The 20,618-nt window shown below is 45.5% G+C and overlaps 1 protein-coding gene across 1 annotated transcript in view; it reads left to right on the forward strand.

The window, feature by feature from the left end:
* The first annotated feature begins 2,220 nt into the window (after positions 1-2,220).
* LOC126424863 (uncharacterized) overlaps positions 2,221-20,618 on the forward strand; it is an 85,929-nt gene continuing 67,531 nt past the window's right edge. Inside the window, exon 1 of the mRNA XM_050087678.1 lies at positions 2,221-2,273. Within this exon, the coding sequence (XP_049943635.1) occupies positions 2,262-2,273 (12 nt within the window). The 5' untranslated portion in view covers positions 2,221-2,261. The remainder of the gene's footprint in view (positions 2,274-20,618) is intronic.

A 20,618-nucleotide genomic window follows, 5' to 3' on the forward strand; every position in this document is an offset into this window, starting at 1 on the left:
GAGAATGATTTGGCCACGCAGATCGCGCCACTTGAATCTCATCGAACATTTATGAGACACAATCGAGGTATCTGTTCGTAGACAAAATCCTGCTTCGGCTACACTTTCGCAGTTGCGGGCGGATAAAATAGCACCACGGCTCAGTATCCCTCCAGGGGACTCAATAACGACTTGTACAGTCCATGCCACGTCGAGCTGCAGCAATAGGCCCGTCAAAAGTACACTACTGGCCATTAAAATTGCTACACCAAGAAGAAATGCAGTTGATAAACGGGTATTCATTGGACAAATATATTATACTAGAACCGACGTGTGATCACATTTTCACGCAATTTGGGTGCATTGATCCTGAGAAATCAGCACCCAGAACAACCACCTCTGACCGTAATAACGGCCTTGATACGCCCGGGCATTGAGTCAAACAGAGCTTGGATAGCGTGTACAGGTACAGATGCCCGTGCAGCTTCAACACGATACCACAGTTCATCAAGAGTAGTGACTGGCATATTGTGACGAGCCAGTTGCTATTGACCAGACATTTTCATTTGGTGAGAGATCTGCAGAATGTGCTGGCCAGGGCAGCAGCAGTCGAGCATTTTCTGTATCCAGAAAGGCCCGTACAGGACCTGCAACATGCGGTCGTGCATTATCCTGCTGAAATGTAGGGTTTCGCAGGGACCGAAGGAAGCGTACAGCCACGCGTCGTAACACATCTGAAATGCAACGTTCACTGTTCAAAGTGCCGTCAATGGGAACAAGAGGTGACCAAGACGTGTAACCAATGGCACCCCATACCATCACGCCGGGTGATACGCCAGTATGGCGATGACGAATACACGCTTCCAATGTGCGTTCGCCGCGATGTCACCAAACACGAATGTGACCATCATGATTCTGTAAACAGAACCTGGATTCGTCCGAAAAAATGATGTTTTGTCGTTCGTGCACCCAAGTTTGTGGTTGGGTACAGCATCATAGGCGCTCCTGTCTCTGATACAGCGTCAAGGGTAACCGCAGCCACGGTCTCCGAGCTGGTAGTCCGTGCTGCTGCAAACTGTTCGTGCAGATGGTTGTTGACTTTGCAAGCGTCCCCATCTGTTGACTGAGGGTTCGAGACGTGGCTACACGATCCGTTAGAGCCGTGCGGATAAGATGCCTGTCATCTCGACTGCTAGTGATACGAGGCCGTTGGGATCCAGCACGGCGTTCCGTGTTACCCTCCTGAATCCACCGAAACCATATTTTGCTAACAGTCATTGGATCTCGACCAACGCGAGCAGCAATGTCGCGATACGATAAACCGCAATCGCGATAGGCTACAATCTGACCTTTAACAGTCGGAAACGCGATGCTACGCATTTCTCCTCCTTACACGAGGCAGCAAACAACGTTTCACCAGGCAACGCCGGTCAACAGCTGTTTGTGTATGAGGATCGGTTGGAAACTTTCCTCATGTCAGCACGGTGTAGGTGTCGCCACCGGAGGCAACCTTGTGTGAATGCTTTGAAAAGCTAATCATTTGCATATCACAGCATCTTCTTCCTGTCGGTTAAATTTCGCGTCTGTAGCACGTCGTCTTCGTGGTGTAGCAATTTTAATGGCTAGTGGTGTAGTTCCGACCCCACATTAGGGGTATCCCATGACCTTTATCGCCTCAACGTACTTTTAGCTATGTCAGTTCAATTTAAACTGTTGACATACAAAGGGTTAATAGATTAATTTTTCAGTGGGAATAATGTGTGTTCATAAAATTAATTTTGTTTTGGTTCATATGGATATACAAGCGAAGGAGCGGGCGCTAAGGTGGTAGTTAGCAATTAGTTATTTGCTGCTCCTTCTGCTGTTAACGGCCAGACCATTTTGTTCCTGGCACCACGGTCATTGCTTCACAGGACTTGTATAGTATATCTACCTGTCCTGTACCGTTCGCAGGGAGAAAGCATCGTTACTCAGCTAATCTCGCGGAGGAAACGGCCCCCGCTACAGTAGTGCAGAGAGCCTCGCTGTTTTCTGCGCCCCGCGGAAAACTCGATAAAAGCGCCAATGTCGCCGCCGCTGTTTTTTACTGTTCCCCCGGGGTCCGCGCTCACGGCCGTCGGCCGTCGGGGAGGCTACCTCAGCGGCGTCCGTCTGTCTCTCCAGGCTCCCCACCACCATCACCACGAGGCCGCGGCGGTATAAAGCGGACCGCCGGCAGGCGCCGTCTCACAGACAAGACCACCAGCAGCAGCCGCAGCCGTCCGGAGACCACACGGGACGCCATGGCAACCACGGTGAGTGCGTCTGCGACTCTCTCCACCACCTACAGCTCCACTACCGCATCTCCAGCTCTTCGTCCTTTTAGTCACTACTAGCTCCGAAGCTGACCGAGGTTTTCGGGGGTTTTCCCCTGGTCATCAGGCGAATGCCACAGCTACATGTTCCCCCTCCCCCCATCCCCCACCACTAGCTATTCCCAGCTGGTGAATTGCTGTGCATATTGGGATATTTGGCTCTAAAGATCAGATGTCTACAATATCTACTAGGGGCATTCAATAAGTAATGATGTAGTTAGAATCTTTTATTTCGCTGGCAGTATTGGCGCTCGCTGTATTGCAGTAGTTCGAGTAACGAAGATTTTTATGAGGTAAGTGATTGATGAAAGGTATAGGTTATTGTTAGTCAGGGCCATTCTTTTGTAGGGATTTTTTGAAAGTGAAATTGCGTTGCGCTAAAAATACTGTGTGTTAGTTTAGTGTTGATCAGAATAAGTAAAGAGCGAAATGTCTGAGTACGTTCAGTTCTGCTCAGCTGTTTGAAAATCAAATAACGTAAGGGGTTTACCAGCACAGTAATTCAATAGTTTCTCTAAGGGGACGTTTCAATGAAACTCATTTTTTTTTTCTGAAAGGAGGTTGGGATTCTTCAGGAGTCCAACATTTTTTTGAATCATCAGCCTTCTGACCAGTTTTATGTGGCCCACCACGAATTCCTCTTCTCTGCCAACCTCTTCATCTTACAGTGACACTTGCAACCTATGTCCTCAATTATTTGCTGGATGCATTCAAATCTCTGTCTTGTTCTTCAGTTTTTGCCTTCTACAGCTCCTTCTAGTACCATGGAGGTTATTCCTTGATGTCTTAACAGATGTCCTACCATTATGTGCCTTCTTCTTCTCAGTGTTAACCACACATTGCTTTCCTCGCCTATTCTCTGTAGAAAATTTGGAAATTTGTGGTAAGCTCCATGGGACCAAACTGCTGTGGTCATCGGTCCCTAGGCTTAAACACTATTTAATCTAACTTACTATCCTGTCCCTTCTTTTTGTCAGTGTTAATCACACATTGCTTTCCTCGCCGGTTCTCTGTAGAAAATTAGGAAATTTGTGCTAAGTTCTATGGGTCCAAACTGGTGAGGTCATCGGTCCCTAAGCTTACACACTACCTAATCTAACTTAAACTAACTTAAACTAAGGACAACATACACACTCATGCCCAAGAGTGGACTCGAACCTCCGACGGGGGCAGGCGCACGAACCGTGGCAAGGCGTCCACGGCTACCCCGGTCTGCTCTCTGTAGAACTTCCTCATTCCTTACCTTATCGCTTCACCTGATTTCCAACACTCTTCTGTAGCAGCACACGTCAATTGCTTCTATTCTCTTCTTTTCCGGTTTCCCCACAGTCCATTTCTCACTACCATACAATGCTGTGCTCCAAACGTACATTCTCAGAAATTTCTTCCTCAAATCAAGGCCCATGATTGATACCAGAATGCCCTTTTCTCCAGTGATAGTCTGATTTTTATGTCCTCCCTACTTCCCTCGATCACGAGTTATTTTGCTGCCTAAACAGCAGATTTTCTTAACTGCATTCACTTCGTGTTCAACGATTTTCATCTTAAGTTTCTCACTGTTCTCATTTCTGCTACTTCTCATTACTTTCGTCTTTCTTCGATTTACTGTCAGTCCGTATTCTGTACTCATTAGATTTTCATTCCACTGAACAGATCCTGTAATTCTTCTTCACTTTCATTGAGGATAGCAATTTCATCATTGAATCTTAACGCCGATATCCTTTTACCTTGAATTCTAATCCTACACTTGAACCTCTCTTTTGTTTCTGTTATTGCTTTCTCAACGTATACAAGCAACAGCAGCAGGGGCGAAACACTACATACATGTCTTATACCCTTCTTAATCCAAGTATTTCGTTCTTGGTCTTCCAGTCCTATTCTTCCACATTATGTATAACCCATCTTTCGCCACAGCTTACCCCTATCTTTCTCAGGATTTTGATCGTCTTGCACCATGTTACACTATCGAACGCTTTTCATATGTCGACAAAGCCTACGACCTATCTTGGTTTTGCTCCAGTCTTCAGCTATTGTCAACTGGAACGTCAGAACTGCTCCTCTGGTACCTTTACTTTTCGTAAACGAAAAGCGATCGTTATCTTACATATCCTCAGTTTTATTTTCCGTTCTTCAGTGTATCATTCTTGTCAGCAAGTTGTATGCATGAGATGGCAGATCAGTGTACACATTAGTAATTTGTAGTCCACGACGCGTTTTTGTGTCTGTATGTGAAGGCAAATCTCAGGAACTACTGTAGTGATTTTGGTACGGATTTCACTACTAGGTGAGACTAATTTGCGAGGAAGGTTTCTGTATTGTTGGCGTATAGGTCGAACCGTATTCAGGCTTGAACTTCGTAAACAGCTGGCGTTACCAGTCCTGGTGATCTGGTAGGGTATATAAGGGGCGCGGACAGCGTCAGAAGCTGAGTGATCACTGTGTAGGGCCCCGAGAATCGTGTACTCGTGTGAGACAGCGTTATCAGCACCTGACAAAATTTGAAAGGAGTCTCATTGTAGGGCCCATTATGGCTGGCTGGTCGAATCGTAAAGTATCGACATGTGTGGGACATTTTGATGTGACAGTGGCCTGATGTTGGAGAGCGTGGAAACGTGAGGGCAGGCAAACCCATCGTTAGGGCTCCAATCGATCATGTCTGACCGCCCCAACGGAGGATCGCTGGTGCACCAAGCATATCGTAACCCCTTCACACCTTCGCCTGCGATTCGAGAACACAAGTAATGGACCCGCTGGATCATTGTCTGTCATTCCGCACCGTTGGTCAGAAACTGGTAGCAGCCAGACTTGGATATTACCGGTCCACGTGTAGGGTGCTGTTGGCACCACAACACAAATGGACGGGTTTGGTGTGGTGGAGTGACCGGGAAGTATAGAACGCTGACGAATGGTATCGCACTGTGCTCATCTTCGGCAGTATGGCGGCGGTCTGGGGAGAGGTCCCGTTCTTCTAACGTTTTGGAGAGACACAGATGTGATATTCCAGGTTTCGTGGTGTGTACAGCCATCTGCTAATGTCAAAGCTGTCGTGATTGATGGAACTCTGATGGCATAACTGTATGTCACGGACATCCTGGCTTCTCACGCATTACCTCGTATGCGACAGTATCGTGTCGCTATTTCTCACTGACGTGACAAAAGTCGCGGGACGACGATATGCACACATACAGATGAGGGTAGTATCGCGTACACAAGACACGAATGGGCAGTGCATTGGTACAACTGTCATTTGTAGTCAATAGGTTCTTGTGAAAGTGTTTGCGGGCTGATTATGGCTGCGCGACGGGAATTAATAGACTCTGAACGCGGAATTGTTTTTTCAGCTAGACGCATGGGACATTCCATTTTGGAAATGGTTCGGGAATTCAATATTCCGCGATCCACTGTGTCAGGAGTGTTTCCGAGAACACTAAATTTCAGGAATTACCTCTCACTACGGACAATGCAGGGGCTGATGGTCTTCACTTAACTACGGAGAGCAGCGGCGTTTGCTTGCAGTTGTTTGTGCTAAGAGACAAGCAACTCCCCGTGAAGTAATTGCAGAAATTCAAACATCCCCTTAGAAAAAACTTATGAATTACTGTGCTGATAAACCTCTTACATTATTTGATTTTCAAATAGCTGAGCAGAACTGAACGTACTCAGACATTTCGTTCTTTACCTATACTGATCAACACTAAACTGACAGACAATATTTTTAGCGCAACGCAGTCTGACTTTCAATAATCTCTACAAAAGAATGGCCCTGACTAACAATAACCTATACCTTTCACGAATCACTTACTGTGATGTCACCGCCAGACACCACACTTGCTAGGTGGTAGCCTTTAAATCGGCCGCGGTCCATTAGTATACGTCGGACCCGCGTGTCGCCACTGTCAGTGATTGCAGACCGAGCGCCACCACACGGCAGGTCTACAGAGACTTACTAGCACTCGCCCCAGTGGTACAGCCGACGTTCATAGTAATGGTTCACTGACAAATTACGCTCTCATTTGCCGAGACGACAGTTAGCATAGCCTTCAGCTACGTCATTTGCTACGACCCAGCAAGGCGCCGTATTCAATTGATATTTATCTAATGAAGCATGTACAGTCAAGAGAGATGTTCACCGATTGTGGATTAAAGTTAAGTATTCTACCAGTACCGCCTGTTTTGCTAGTCTTATTTCTCTGACCTGTTCCAGACCTCACGCCAGTCTGCGTGTAATTAAACGCGTGCATTTCGGCCTCCTCTAGCAACACGGTGTTGGCTCTTCTGCCAACACAGCACTTACCTCACAAAAATCTTCGTTACTCGGACTAGTGCAATACAGCGAGCGCCAATACTGCCAGCTAAATAAAAGATTCAAACTACTGAAGGGACTAACTACTGATAGGCATAGTTAGCAAATGAAAGATTTTGATAGAGAACAAACAATGTATTTACCTTAATAGTGTTCAAAAGTCATAATATATATATCAGTTCATGACATCCAGCCTTACAAATTTACTCTTTCTCGCGGACACACGTCCAGATCGTTCGCTCTTAAAATTCTGCCATCTCTCTCCCCACATCCACCACTGCTGGCGGCTCACCTCCAAATGCGCAACGCTTCGCGCTGTTCACATCCAACAATAGCGACTATTCCAACCATGCCAACCAGCCACAGACTGCACACAGCACAGTCAGTGATTTTCATACAGAGCGCTACGTGGCGTTACCAACATGAAAACCTAAACAGCCTACTTACATAGAACAGTGGCAAATATTCCAACAATGCAAACCAGCCACAGACTGCAGACAGCACAGTCAGTGATTTTCATACAGAGCGCTACGTGACGTTACAAATATAAAAACCTAAACAGCGTACTTAAAAAATCAGTGTGGGGCGTACGACGGACATAAACATTAGGAAGTGCAGCGATTTTTGGCGTTAATGGGCTGTGGCAGCAGACGACCGACGCGAGTACCTTTGCTAACAGCACCACATCGCCCGCAGCCCCTCTCCTGGGCTCGGGACCATATCGGTAGGAACGTAGACGGCTGGGAAACCGTGGCCTGGTCAGATGATTCCCAATTTCAGTTGGTAAGATCTGTTGGTAGAGGTCGAGTGTGTCACAGACCCCACGAAGCCGTTGTTGTTGTCAACAAGGCACTGTGCAAAGCTGCTGCTGCCTCCTTAAAGCTGTGGACTGTGTTACAGGGACTGGATCAAATGGTTCAAATGGCTCTGAGCACTATGGGACTTAACATCTATGATCATCAGTCCCCTAGAACTTACAACTACTTAAACCTAACTAACCTAAGGACATCACACAACATCCAGTCATCACGCGGCAGAGAAAATCCCTGACCCCGCCGGGAATCGAACCCGGGAACCCGGGCGTGGGGACTGGTCTAACTGAAACGATCATTGACTGGAAATGGCCGGCCGCGGTGGCCGTGTGGTTCTGGGCACTTCAGTCCGGAACCGCGTGACTGCTACGGTCGCAGGTTCGAATCCTGCCGCGGGCATGGCTGTGTGTGATGTCCTTAGGTTAGTTAGGTTTAAATAGTTCTAAGTTCTAGGTGACTGATGACCTCAGAAGTTAAGCCCCATAGTGCTCAGAGCCATTTGAACCATTTGACTGGCAATGGTTATTTTCGACTAGTTGGAGACCATTTGCAGCTATTCAAGGACTTCATATTCCCAAACAACGATGGAATTTTTGTGGATGACAATGCGTTATGTCACCATGCCATAAATTTCTAGAATGAAATTTTCACTCTACAGCGGAGTGTGCGCTGATATGAAACTTCCTGGCAGATTAAAACTGTGCGCCGGACCGAGACTCGAACTCGGGATCTTTGCCATTCACGGGCAAGTGTTCTACCATCTGAGCTGCCCAAGCACGACTCACGCCCCGTCCTCACAGCTTTACTTCTGCCTGTACCTCGTCTCCTACCTTCCAAACTTTACAGAAGCTCTCCTGCGAACCTTGCAGAACTAGCACTCCTGAAAGAAAGGATATAGCGGAGACATGGCTTAGCCACAGTCTGGGGGATGTTTCCAGAATGAAATTTTGCTTTTTTTCAGGAGTGCTAGTTCTGCAAGGTTCGCAGCAGAGCTTCTGTAAAGTTTGTAAGTTAGGAGACGAGGTACTGGCAGAAGTAAAGCTGTGAGGACGGGGCGTGAGTCGTGCTTGGGTAGCTCAGTTGGTAGAGCACTTGCCCGCGAAAGGCAAAGGTCCCGAGTTCGAGTCTCGGTCCGGCACACAGTTTTAATCTACCAGGAAGTTTCATGTCATAAATTGTTCGCGACTGGTCTGAAGGACACTGAACAGTTCGAGCGAATGATTTGGCAACTCACATAGCCAGACATGAATTCCATCGAACATTTGTGAAGTATACTCGATAGGTCAGTTCGCGCAGAAAATTTTGCACCGGAAAAACTTTCGCAGCTGTAGACGGCTGTCGGGGCAGTGTCACGTCGAGTTGACGCACTACGCCGGTCGGAAGAGGTCTGACACGACATTAAGAGGTATCCTGTGACTTTTGCCACATCAGTGTAGACAGAGAAGTTTGCGCGCTGTGGGCTGCTCTGCGACACAAGACACACAGACTTTCTGACTGTACTACTTGGCTCACTGTGTTTAACCTTTAACATAAGATTATACCTTTTAATGAGTAGATAATTACGGCATTTTAAATTTGGTCCATAATTATATGAAGGGCTTATTTCAACAGTGGTACAAGTCCACTTTTGTTCATTCTGAGATACAGAGTCCTAAAGTTAAATGAGCACTAAAAAATCTGCAGTTGAGGTACCAGAAATATTCAAGCATATGGCTTCCTGCTAGAGATGAACCTTTCTTTCTGTTTGTTTGAACCATTAATGTCAGAAGCATTATAGACAGAAAAGTGGAGGTAATGGACTTGTACCACTATTGAAATAAACCCTTCATATGAAATGTTGAAAATAATTTTTTATGGTCGCTGGAAGTCGTTAGACAGGCAACGTGACCTGGGAATGTGCCCCACGAACCAGGTTAGCCGTTTGGTAACACAATCGCCGACATATCCGCCGTTGCGCGGTATTTACGAGTCTTTATATCTGTGCCCAAAACTTCGCACACGAGGAGTTTATTTTTCATTTATGAAGCGTATTCGTATACAGTGTTTGAAGTGGTGTGATGGGGTACATGAACAAAGAGCTTGTTTGCTTCGCTGACACGCGAGAGAGCCACGTAGATGATGTGATGATGATGATGGTGTTGGTTTGTGGGGCGCTCAACATCGTGGTCATCAGCGCCCGTGCAAGTTCCAATCTTTCCATTTCCAGTTTCGCCACTAGCCGAATGATGATGAGGGCAACACAAACACCCAGTCGCCGGACGGACAAAAATCCCGAACGCGGCCGGGAATCGAATCCGGGACCCCGTGATCCAGAGGCAGTAACGCTAGCCACTAGACCGCTAGCTCCGGACAGCCACGTAGAGCTTACAACAATACCTCCACTAACAGTAAACTAGTTCAAAAATTATCACGTCGCGCACTCAAAGTATGATCTTTTTATTGCGCAACTAAAAGGTCTTTAATGTGGCAGGTATTGCCACATCAATTGATTACAGTTACTGAAGATAATTAACAATAATATCATATATATTGTATTTGCAATCTAACGACGATCTCGCCCTGACTTTGGCTCGTAATTAAAAATGTTGTCTAGGTAGCATGACTATCGCTGCTTGGTGCGAAAGGCACTCGGTTGTTAATTACGCAGACTTGGAGAACTTACCGAGACAATCTTTCAGGATTAATTTGATGATTTATGTTTTCCATTGCAATGTGCTTCATACTTTTTTAAACAATGGTCACTTGAAAATAGTTCTTGACACTCGCTTTTCACAAAAATTCACATTTATTAAACTTTTTATACTTTTGCATGTTCAAAACATTACTTCATCATACAATTTCGCAGCCGTTACTGCTCTTAATAAAACTCACAACATTTTTCATTGTCCACAACTCAGACTGATCTTTTCATTTCCAACACAAAGACAAGACTGTTCATATTCAATACAAAAACTTGACTACTCTGTGCGCTCCCGCGCCAAAAGTCATCAAAGATAACAATAAGTACAAAGATATTCACACTAGATATTATATCGATATCAACATCTCAAAATATCGACGTACATACATATAAAAATGAAACCAAATTTGAATAGAGTGAAAAATACGAGACATTACATAGAAAAATATTCATTAATCTACGGTATCGAAAAATAGTGTTGGCGTGTGGTAATGGTTTCGCAAATAAAGAACCATTACAAGCTGACCGTGTGGAAAGCAGCTGACACTTACGTCCTCACGCGAAACACACAGCGTCTGGCCCTGGGCATTGTTTATTGATTGCAACTGCCTTACGCTTATCGACTACATATCATTTTCAAAGCCACATATAAAAACCTTCATATAAAAACAACTGCATGTAGTGAACGGATGAGTACGTATGAGTACCTAGTGATCATCTGTTACGAGCACAGACGTACTCATACGTTCATATATGCACATATGAAGGCTTTTATATGTGGCTTTGAAAATGATGTATAGTCGAAACGCGTAACGCAGTTACAACCAACAAACAGTGTGGCTACAGTCGTTGTAGAATCATACAGGTGTCTCACAAGGAGCAGTTGCCTCTCCACTGTTGAAAAATTTCAACTCTTTTCTCTATTCTGCTATTACTAACCTTAATATCCATCCTTTCGAGTGACAACTGTAAGGAGTAACTGCATTACGATTTCCCGAAGTGGAACACGTTTAGGGGAAGTATTTGGTGATTTCGCTTCATGTCTCTCATTTTCCATTTCGTTGCCACAGTGATCACTGAGCGACTGTTTGTTGTTCGGAAGCCTAATAGGAAAGGGTTTTCTTCTTCCGCGAGACTTGTGTCTTAGTGTATATGTTGCATCTAACTACCTAGGAACTACAGTTCCGAACAACGTAAACTGCAACGATCCCACAGAAAATGTTGTTGGGAAGGCCAACCAAAGACTACGTTCTATTGATAGGACGCTAAGAAGATCCAACGGATCTGCTACAGAAATGCAAGCACTAAACTTGTCCGTTCTGCTGTGAAGTATGGTCATTAGCAGACAGGACTGAGGAGGACGCACAAGAACGGCAGCAGCTTTTGTATTATCGCGAAATAGGGGACAGAGTTGATGTGGAAAACAGTAAAACGAAGGCTGTCTTCGTTGCGAGGAGACCTTTCCACGAAGTTTCAGTCTCCAACTTTCTCCCCCCAAATGCGAAAATATTGACGCCCATCCCTAGATAGGGAGAAATGACCACCGTAATTAAAATAAGAGAAATCAGAGATCGCACGCAAAGGTTTAACTGTTCCTTCTTTCCCGCGCGGTTGAACCATTGGTTTACTTCACTTGATGAAAGTACTGCAGACTGACTTCACTCAGAAGAATCACTGGATAACTCAGTCAACTAAATCACCAAAAGCCGGCCGGAGTGGCCAAGCGGTTCTAGGCGCTACTGTCTGGAACTGCGTGACCGCTCGGTCGCAGGTTCGAATCCTGCCTCGGGCATGGATGCGTGTGATGTCCTTAGGTTAGTTAGGTTTAAGTAGTTCTAAGTTCTAGGGGACTGATGACCTCAGAAGTTAAGTCCCATAGTGCTCAGAGCCATTTGAACCATTTTTTCCCGCGCGCTGTTCGAGAGTGCAAAGGTAGAGGAATAGCGTGAAAGTGGATCGATGAACCATCTGCCAGGCACTTGAGTGTGAATTGCAGAGTAGGTATTAAAATCCATGGATAAGAAATAAAAACTTTGAGGTTCGCCGATGACATTGTAATTCTGTCAGAGACAGCAAAGGACTTGGAAGACCAGTTGAATGGAATGGATAGCGTCTTGAAAGGACGATATAAGATGAACATCAACAAAAGTAAAACGAGGATAATGGAATGTAGTCGAATTAAGTCGGGTGATGCTGAGGGAATTAGATTAGGAAATGAGACACTTAAAGTAGTAAAGGAGTTTTGCTATTTGGGGAGCAAAATAACTGATGATGGTCGAAGTAGAGAGGATATAAAATGTAGATTGTCAATGGCAAGGAAAGCGTTTCTGAAGAAGAGAAATTTGTTAACATCGAGTATAGATTTAAGTGTCAGGAAGTCATTTCTGAAAGTATTTGTGTGGAGTGTAGCCATGTATGGAAGTGAAACGTGGACGATAAATAGTTTGGACAAGAAGAGAATAGAAGCTTTCGAAATGTGGTGCTACAGAAGAATGCTCAAGATTAGACGGGTACATCACATAATTAATGAGGAAGTATTGAATAGGATTGGGGAGAAGAGAAGCTTGTGGCACAACTTGACCAGAAGAAGGGATCGGTTGGTAGGACATGTTCTGAGGCATAAAGGGATCACCAATTTAGTATTGGAGGGCAGCGTGGAGGGTAAAAATCGTAGAGGGAGAGCAAGAGATGAATACACTAAGCAGATTCAGAAGGATGTAGGTTGCAGTAGGTACTGGGAGATAAAGAAGCTTGCACAGGGTAGAGTAGAGCTGCATCAAACCAGTCTCAGGACTGAAGACCACAACAAAAACAACAATGTAAATGTACAAGTAGATGAGTGTAATGAGTGTGGTGCTATGTTGGTGGCCCAAAGATGAGCACGAGAGAAGATAGACTGAATCCCGATGCTAGTACACACAAACTACTGCTCTCGAATAGCACGGAGGTGGCTCGGAGAGCTTAACTTCCCCATCCGAAGACGGATCACCGTCAACAGCGTCACATGGCCTCGCTTCATGAAACAGTGCGAAGACGACTAGAGTTTAAATCGTGACATTTGGCGCAAAGTCTGCTAACCAGGGATATTATGCGGGGTAAATACTGGCAGCCACAACACAGACGTGTGGTAGCTGATCTCGGCTAACGAAAGCTGGTTTCGCTGCACGTGTACGTTATTACTTGCTGCAGGGGTTTCTACTTTTCCCTTGCGTCCATCGGCACCCTAAGTCAGACGCTACCGTAAATGTCGCATTGACCCACATTCGGCTGATTTAGATGACGCTACTTAGGAGCTAATTACGACAGTAAACGGAACGTAAGTTTCTCCCGTTTATTGCACAGGCAGAAAGCAAACGGCGCTTCGGGCGTCTCGAAAGTCAATTTAGAGGGTCTCAGCTGCAGCGTTATACGGCCGTTATACGGCGGTGGAGGCCAGCAAAATAGAATACGGGCGATGTCGTACTTGGTAACTGGTGTGCATGAAGGAGAGAGCTATAAAATGATATCTCGATTGCTAGAAAATGAAACGACTACAGTCGCCCTTGTGATCATACTTATTGTGTAGCTACCAGTTTCGGCGCTTCGATGCGCCATCTTCAGGCCTTAGGTGAAGCTGAAGGGGTTACCACGATCCATATACTGGGTAATTCACGAAGATATGCAAATATTTTAATATGTTATCCTACAAGTAAAACTAAACAAAAAAGTTCACATAAACATACGTCCGCAAATGTTTCGTCACGGAGTTACGGCTAATAAAAGAATTTGCCTGAAATTTAGCAACTTCGCTACTATGAAGCCATCGCAAAAATGCACGAGGTTAAAGTAAAGCACGATTTCCATTTATTTTGTTGTTATTGGTCTGGTGAGTCTAATAAAGCATGTCCGAGACGTGTCTCTGCAGTAGTTTTCCGGAACATCCACAGAGACAAAGACGAAATTTCGTAAAATTTTCTAATTTACTGACTACTTGGCCTAATTTTTTTTTTTTTTAATTCCATACAATTGCACAAAGTTTTCAGCAGAAATTGTAGAGAATTTAATTTTGGAAAAATGATGGTAATAACGTTACCTAAAACTCTGTGAATTTGTCAGATAATCTGCTTTTATTAATACGATAGCACACGTGTATTCATGTTAAACCGGAAAAAACAAACCTCAGTATTATGGAACTTGTACAGTGTGCATACAATGTCACAATACATCGATCACAAATGATCAAAAAACAACTCACTAGCGGTCGTCAACAATGACATAAACGTTTCTACATTCTTAATGGAAAGTAAACAAATTTACTTGTATAAAAATCTTTGCTTCTCTGGATGTTCTGGAAAACTACTGAAGATACACGTCTGGGACATGCATTATTAGACTCACCTGACCAATAACAACAAAATAAGTGGAAATCGTACTTTACTTTAACCTCGTGCACTTTTGCGATGGCGTCTTAGTAGCGAAGTTGCTAAATTTCAGGCAAAATCTTTTATTAGCCGTAACTCCGTGACTAAACATTTGCGGACGTATGTTTACGTGAACTTTTTTGTTTAGTTTTACTTGTAGAATAACATATTAAAATATTTGCATATCTTCGTGAATCACCCTATACGCTGCGTCAGTGGCCAACATAACTGGTTTACGCAGACTGTCTGTAACTGTGATGTCAGCACTCCAATCATTAACTTCCAACTGATGCAGCGTTTATATGGATTGTGATAACCACTTCAGCATGAAGTAAGACCTGAAGATGGCGCACTGAAGCGCCGAAACTGGTAGCTGCACAATAAACAAGATCATAAGGGTGGATGTAGGCGTCTCATTTTTTACCACAGTGAACGGCCGTGTGTCCAAGACCTCCAGTCGAAAGGATGGATACACAAAAACTTAATGTCTGGATTTGTCGTGCTGGGGAATATTTAAGCTGGAAAGGGAGGTATATCTCTACTTTCTGACTCTCTAGTTTTGCATTCATGACATGTTCGCGATATATACATAGGAAGCGGTGAAAACAACAGTCTTGATTGCAGAACTGATTTTATTGCTTTATTATTCACGTGTGGGCCCAATAGGACCATGCGAGGTACAATCCACCAATGTCACTTTTGATAGTTGTCCTTCCTTTGTGTCCAAATTTGTTTCATCCCTTCAGAATGACGTCTCTTTCTTTCAAGATACCATCGTGTTCCAGTCCGTTTTCTAATTTCCCTCCGATCAACTTTCCAAGCAAATGTCTTATTGCTTTATTGATTCCTGACGCGCGTTTTTTCCTAATGCATGGCATCTTCAGATAGACCAGTGTAAAGTCGGTAAGTGGGTATTGGACGCCACGATGAGGGCATCGACAGAACTAACAGGCCCTCGTCATATATAGTAAAACAAATCGACGGGGACAGTCTATTTCAGACGATGCCCTAATCGTCGCATCCAAAACCGGCTTACCGACACTATACTGGTCAATCCGAAGATGCCTTGTATTAGGCGAAACGCACGTCATGAATAAATACAGCAATAAAAGCAATTCTGCAACCAAGGCTGTTGTTTCCACCACATTCTGCACGCTGGTTGCTGCATCAACGGGCCATGAAGTGGAAATCAGTTTATGTAGGAGGCAGCATTATGTTGTAGGGACGATGATGTCGAAATTTTAATAGCGAATCACGTGGAGATCAAGAGTTGACTTTAGTGAGTAGTTTCAAATGTATATAGTTTGCCGCAGTTATTCGGAGATGAAGAGGCTTGCACGGGACAAAATAGCTTGGAGAGCTGCATCGAACCAGTACTCGGAATGAAGACCACAACAACAGCAGCAACAACAACAACGACGACGGCAAACCATACCCTGACGCAAGACGCCTCTGTTGCAGCCTCTGCCACTACAGTCAGACGAGCACCTATGTGACGCTTTCACCTTCACTAAACGAACCTGTGACGAAACGCGCTGCTCTTCTTTGGATTTTCTCTGTTTACTGTATCAGTCCCACCTGGCTCCACAAGCTGCGACATCGCCGCGAATAAAACAGGGAACCGTAAACTGCAGAATAAATCGCTTTTATTTCAATCTGTGAGCACAAAATGTTTGTTCTCAGACTGCCGGTTTCAGTCTGCAGTGACCAGCTTCAGTCTTGTTTTACAACCATGTGCTATACCTTTCTTATATTTGGACTTGTCTCAAAACAGACCTGAAGATGGTCACCGCCGACCGAAACCGTTAGGATACAAAAGTTTTGTGATCGTAGACCGAACAAAAATAAATTTATTCTAATCCTGTCCGCTAAGGATCCCAGACTGACAGTCAGTAAGCAAGTGTTGGTCGAACGCGGATTTTGGCAGCGACCTTTCTTGTGGATGGACTCCATTTCCTAAGGATTCTTCCAGTGAATCTTACACCCGCATCTTCCTTACCTGAGTTTAGTATTCTGTGGTCGTTCCACTTTACATCGCCCTATACGCATACTCCCAGATATTTGATAAATGTGGTTGCTTCCAGATCTCGGTCTGCATTCCTACAATCAAACAACACCGCGTCTTTTCTCTTGCGCAATATGTCTCATCTAGTTATACTGAGGGTCAACTGCCGATCCCTCAATCAAGCTTCGATGCTCTGCAGGTCTTTCTGCACTTCGTTGCAATTTTCTGACGTAGCGTCTTCTCTGTATTGGTCAGCATAATCCACGAACCGTCTCCTGGAGATCCCGACCTTATCTCCAAGCTAGCAAGGGTTCCGAATCCGACGAGCAGTACATAAGAAATGGTCCAGCGAGGAGTTTGTACGTGACGCCACTCGTCTGCAAATTTTTCCTCGAGGTTGGCAGAGGAGAGGAATTCGTGGCGGACCGCATCAAACCAGTCAGAAGACTGATGACCCAAAAGGAAAAAAAAAAGTTTTTTCCAGTAAAATCTCTGGCATCTGTCCTCATCACGGCTAGTTTTATGTGGTCGCTCCAGTTTAAATCATCCTGGACAGATACGAGGCGATATCAAAAAGTAAGATACACACTAGTGTGGCAGTGCTAGTAAGTCTTATTCAGTACTGCACCACACTTCACTTCACAGTGACACAGATACACTGATCAGCCAGAACATTATGGCCACAGACCTACTAGCGATGTAAACACGTCCAGGCGATAGCAGCGAGACCTGGCGAGGAATGACTGCTAGTCACACACACTTACCGTGCATGTAGTACCGGTGAAAATGCTGTCCGCCTCTAGAATGGGGAAGGTGTCCGGTCTATCTGAGTTTGACCGAGGGCAGATTTCGATGCCCTGGAGGCTCGGCGCGAGCATATCGAAAACTGCACGAGTTGTCTGGTGTTCGACGAGTGCTGTGGGGAGCGTCTTCAACACTTGGCGAAACCAGGATGAAACCGCGTCCAGATGTCGTGGCTTTGGGAGGCCACCCCTCTTTACAGATGTCGAACGTCGTAAACAAATAAATAAATGTCGTTTGAGTAGGACCTCCCGTCGGGTAGACAGTTCGCCGGGTGCAAGTCTTTCGATTTGCCGTCACTTCGGCGACTTGCGCGTCGTGGGAGATGAAATGATTAGGACACTTTTTTTTTGTTTTCACTAGCTGCTTATATTTTTATGACACACCGTCTAATTTCTTATGGTGGGTCGTATGTTGCCACTTAGCCGCTGTGACTGGGTCCGGGGTCCGGAGTGACTGGAAGTGACACCACACCGGCTCCCGTCCCCACTCACACCGTTGCCCGTGTCCCGCCACGTGGAGGCGGGCTCTATTTGTTTACGTCCATTTGACATCTTTTTTTCTGTGCAGCATTAGAAAAACTTATAATACAAAATCAAGTGAGATACTAATAAACAAAACGAAATTAAATATTTAGAAAGAAGGGAGGAAGAGAATTTAATAGAGAAGAGATAGGTATAATGCTGCCCGTCACCTGGTTGTGGGCGTCGGCCCGGGTCTTGGAATGACCCTCAAGACGCTGGCCATCGCTCACCATGCCTTTAACATCTACCACCCTAAAAACTAACTTAACTAGAAGAGATTAGGGTACGTTAAAGCTAGAAACTAAGACCTCCATGTCCAGCCTGCTAAACTATTTACGATATACAATAGAGAGGTAACTGATTTTGTGCTTGGCTCAAAGTTGCTAATGAAAGGGTACTTGTGGTAAAAGTAATAAGGTAATGACGCTAACGGTTTGTGTTGAGCCTACAAGGCTCCTAGTAGAGTACATCAGGCGCCAGCACCTCCCGGCCCTGCCGACAACACGACCTGAACGGTGGTTTTCCACGATCTACCATAGGTATCCGTCGGGTTGGGCTCAAAAGAGAGGGACCATAATTAAGGTCCTTCCATCCAGGCCGTGCGCTGCCTCTTACCAGGAGGCCTAGGTTCCTTGAAGAGGTACCTAGCTTTAAGTTCTTATTAGACATGGAGATGCTGTTAACTATTTACATATAAGGTGCAATCTGTTTTTAGGATTGTGTGTGACTTTTGCACATCTTGTCGGTTGTCCCACTCTGTTCTTTGAATTTGACTTGGTTGACACTATGGATCATCCGCGCTGGACGCTTCAATATCTGTGTTGGTGCCCTGGTCTGTATCTGTTTCTTCTTCATCACTCGTGGTGCTAATCATATCTGTGTCCCCCTGGGCATCGTGACGTCTGTTTGGACCGACTTGCCTTCGGTAGGGTCTGTTACGCAAGTATTCTATTTGTTGGATCTTCGAGATTTCGTCCGTTAGTTTGTTGAGTTCAATCCACCTTTCCGGGTCGCGTATTATGGCATGTAGTTCATTCTGTGTGTTCAGGCGATTTATGTGTACTGTGTGTCTTATGTTCGTGCGTTGTCCGCAGAGGAAGATTAGGACAACACAACACCCAGTTCCTGAGCGGAGAAAATCTCCGACTCAGCCGGGAATCGAACCCGGGCCAAGAGGACTGAAATTCTGTAGCGCTGACCATTCCGCTACCGGGGCGGTCGTAGAACGTCGTAGGCTGAGCAGACTGGTAAAACAGGACAGGCGGCGAACTGCATCGGAACTGACATCCGACATTGACGCTGGCCGGAGTACAACTGTGTCCGAACACACAGCCCACTGAACACTCCTAACGGTGAGCCTCCGCAGCTGACCACCCGAGCACGTGCCAATGTTGACACCGCGACATCGGCAACTGCGACTGAAATGTGCACGTGGCCATCGGCAATGGACGCTGGCGCAGTGGCGGAGCGTTGCACGGTCTGATGGTTCCTCATACCTCCTTAATCATGCCGATGGGAGGCCGCGAATCGATCGTTTTCCAGGGGAACAGCTTCTTGAATCCTGTACTGCAGGATGGAGACAAGCTGGCGGCGGCTTCATCATGCCCTGGGGAACATTTATGTGGACATCCATAGATCAAGTATATTTCAATTTTACCAGGACTTGGTATTATTTCACATATTGTATGACAGGAAAAAGGGAAAATCGAATCATTTGGAACATTAGGTGTAATTTAAGCCATATCATCCATTGGATTAATAGGATATATTGTATGGGGACACCATATACACTACTGGCCATTAAAATTGCTACACCAAGAAGAAATTCAGATGATAAACGGGTATTCATTGGACAAATATACTAGAACTGACATGAGCTTACATTTTCACGCAATTTGGGTGCATAGATCCAGAGAAATCAGTACCCAGAACAACCACCTCTGACTGTAGTAACAGCCTTGATACGCCTGGGTATTGAGTCAAACAGAGCTTGGACGGCGTGTACAGGTACAGCTGCCCATGCAGCTTCAACACGATACCACAGTTCATCAAGAGTAGTGACTGGCATTTTGTGACGAGCCAGTTGCTCGGTCACCATTGACCAGACGTTTTCAGTTGGTGAGAGATCTGGAGAATGTGTTGGCCAGGGCAGCAGTCGAACATTTTCAGTATCCAGAAAGGCCCGTACAGGACCTGCAACATGAGGTCGTGCATTATCCTGCTGAAATGTAGGGCTTCGCAGGGATCGAATGAAGGGTAGAGCCACGGGTCGTAACACATCTGAAATGTAACGTCCACTGTTCAAAGTGCCGTGGATGCGAACAAGAGGTGACCGAGACGTGTAAGCAATGGCACCCCATACCATCACGCCGGGTGATATGCCAGTATGGCGATGACGAATACACCCTTCCAATGTGCGTTCCAGCAATGTCGCCAAACACGGATGCGACCATCATGATGCTGTAAACAGAACCTGGATTCGTCCGAAAAAGTGACGTTATGCCATTCGTGCACCCAGGTTCGTTGTTGAGTACACCATCGTAGGCGCTCCTGTCTGTGATGCAGCGTCAAGGGTAACCGCAGCCATGGTCTCCGAGCTGATAGTCCAAACGTCGTCGAACTGTTCGTGCAGATGGTTATTGTCTTGCAAACGTCCCCATCTGTTAACTCAGGGATCGAGACGTGGCTGCACGATCCGTTACAGCCATGCGAATAAGATGCCTGACATCTGGACCGCTAGTGATACGAGGCCGTTGGGAT

This window comes from Schistocerca serialis, chromosome 10, assembly GCF_023864345.2.
Source record: "Schistocerca serialis cubense isolate TAMUIC-IGC-003099 chromosome 10, iqSchSeri2.2, whole genome shotgun sequence".
Lineage (NCBI taxonomy): Eukaryota > Metazoa > Arthropoda > Insecta > Orthoptera > Acrididae > Schistocerca > Schistocerca serialis.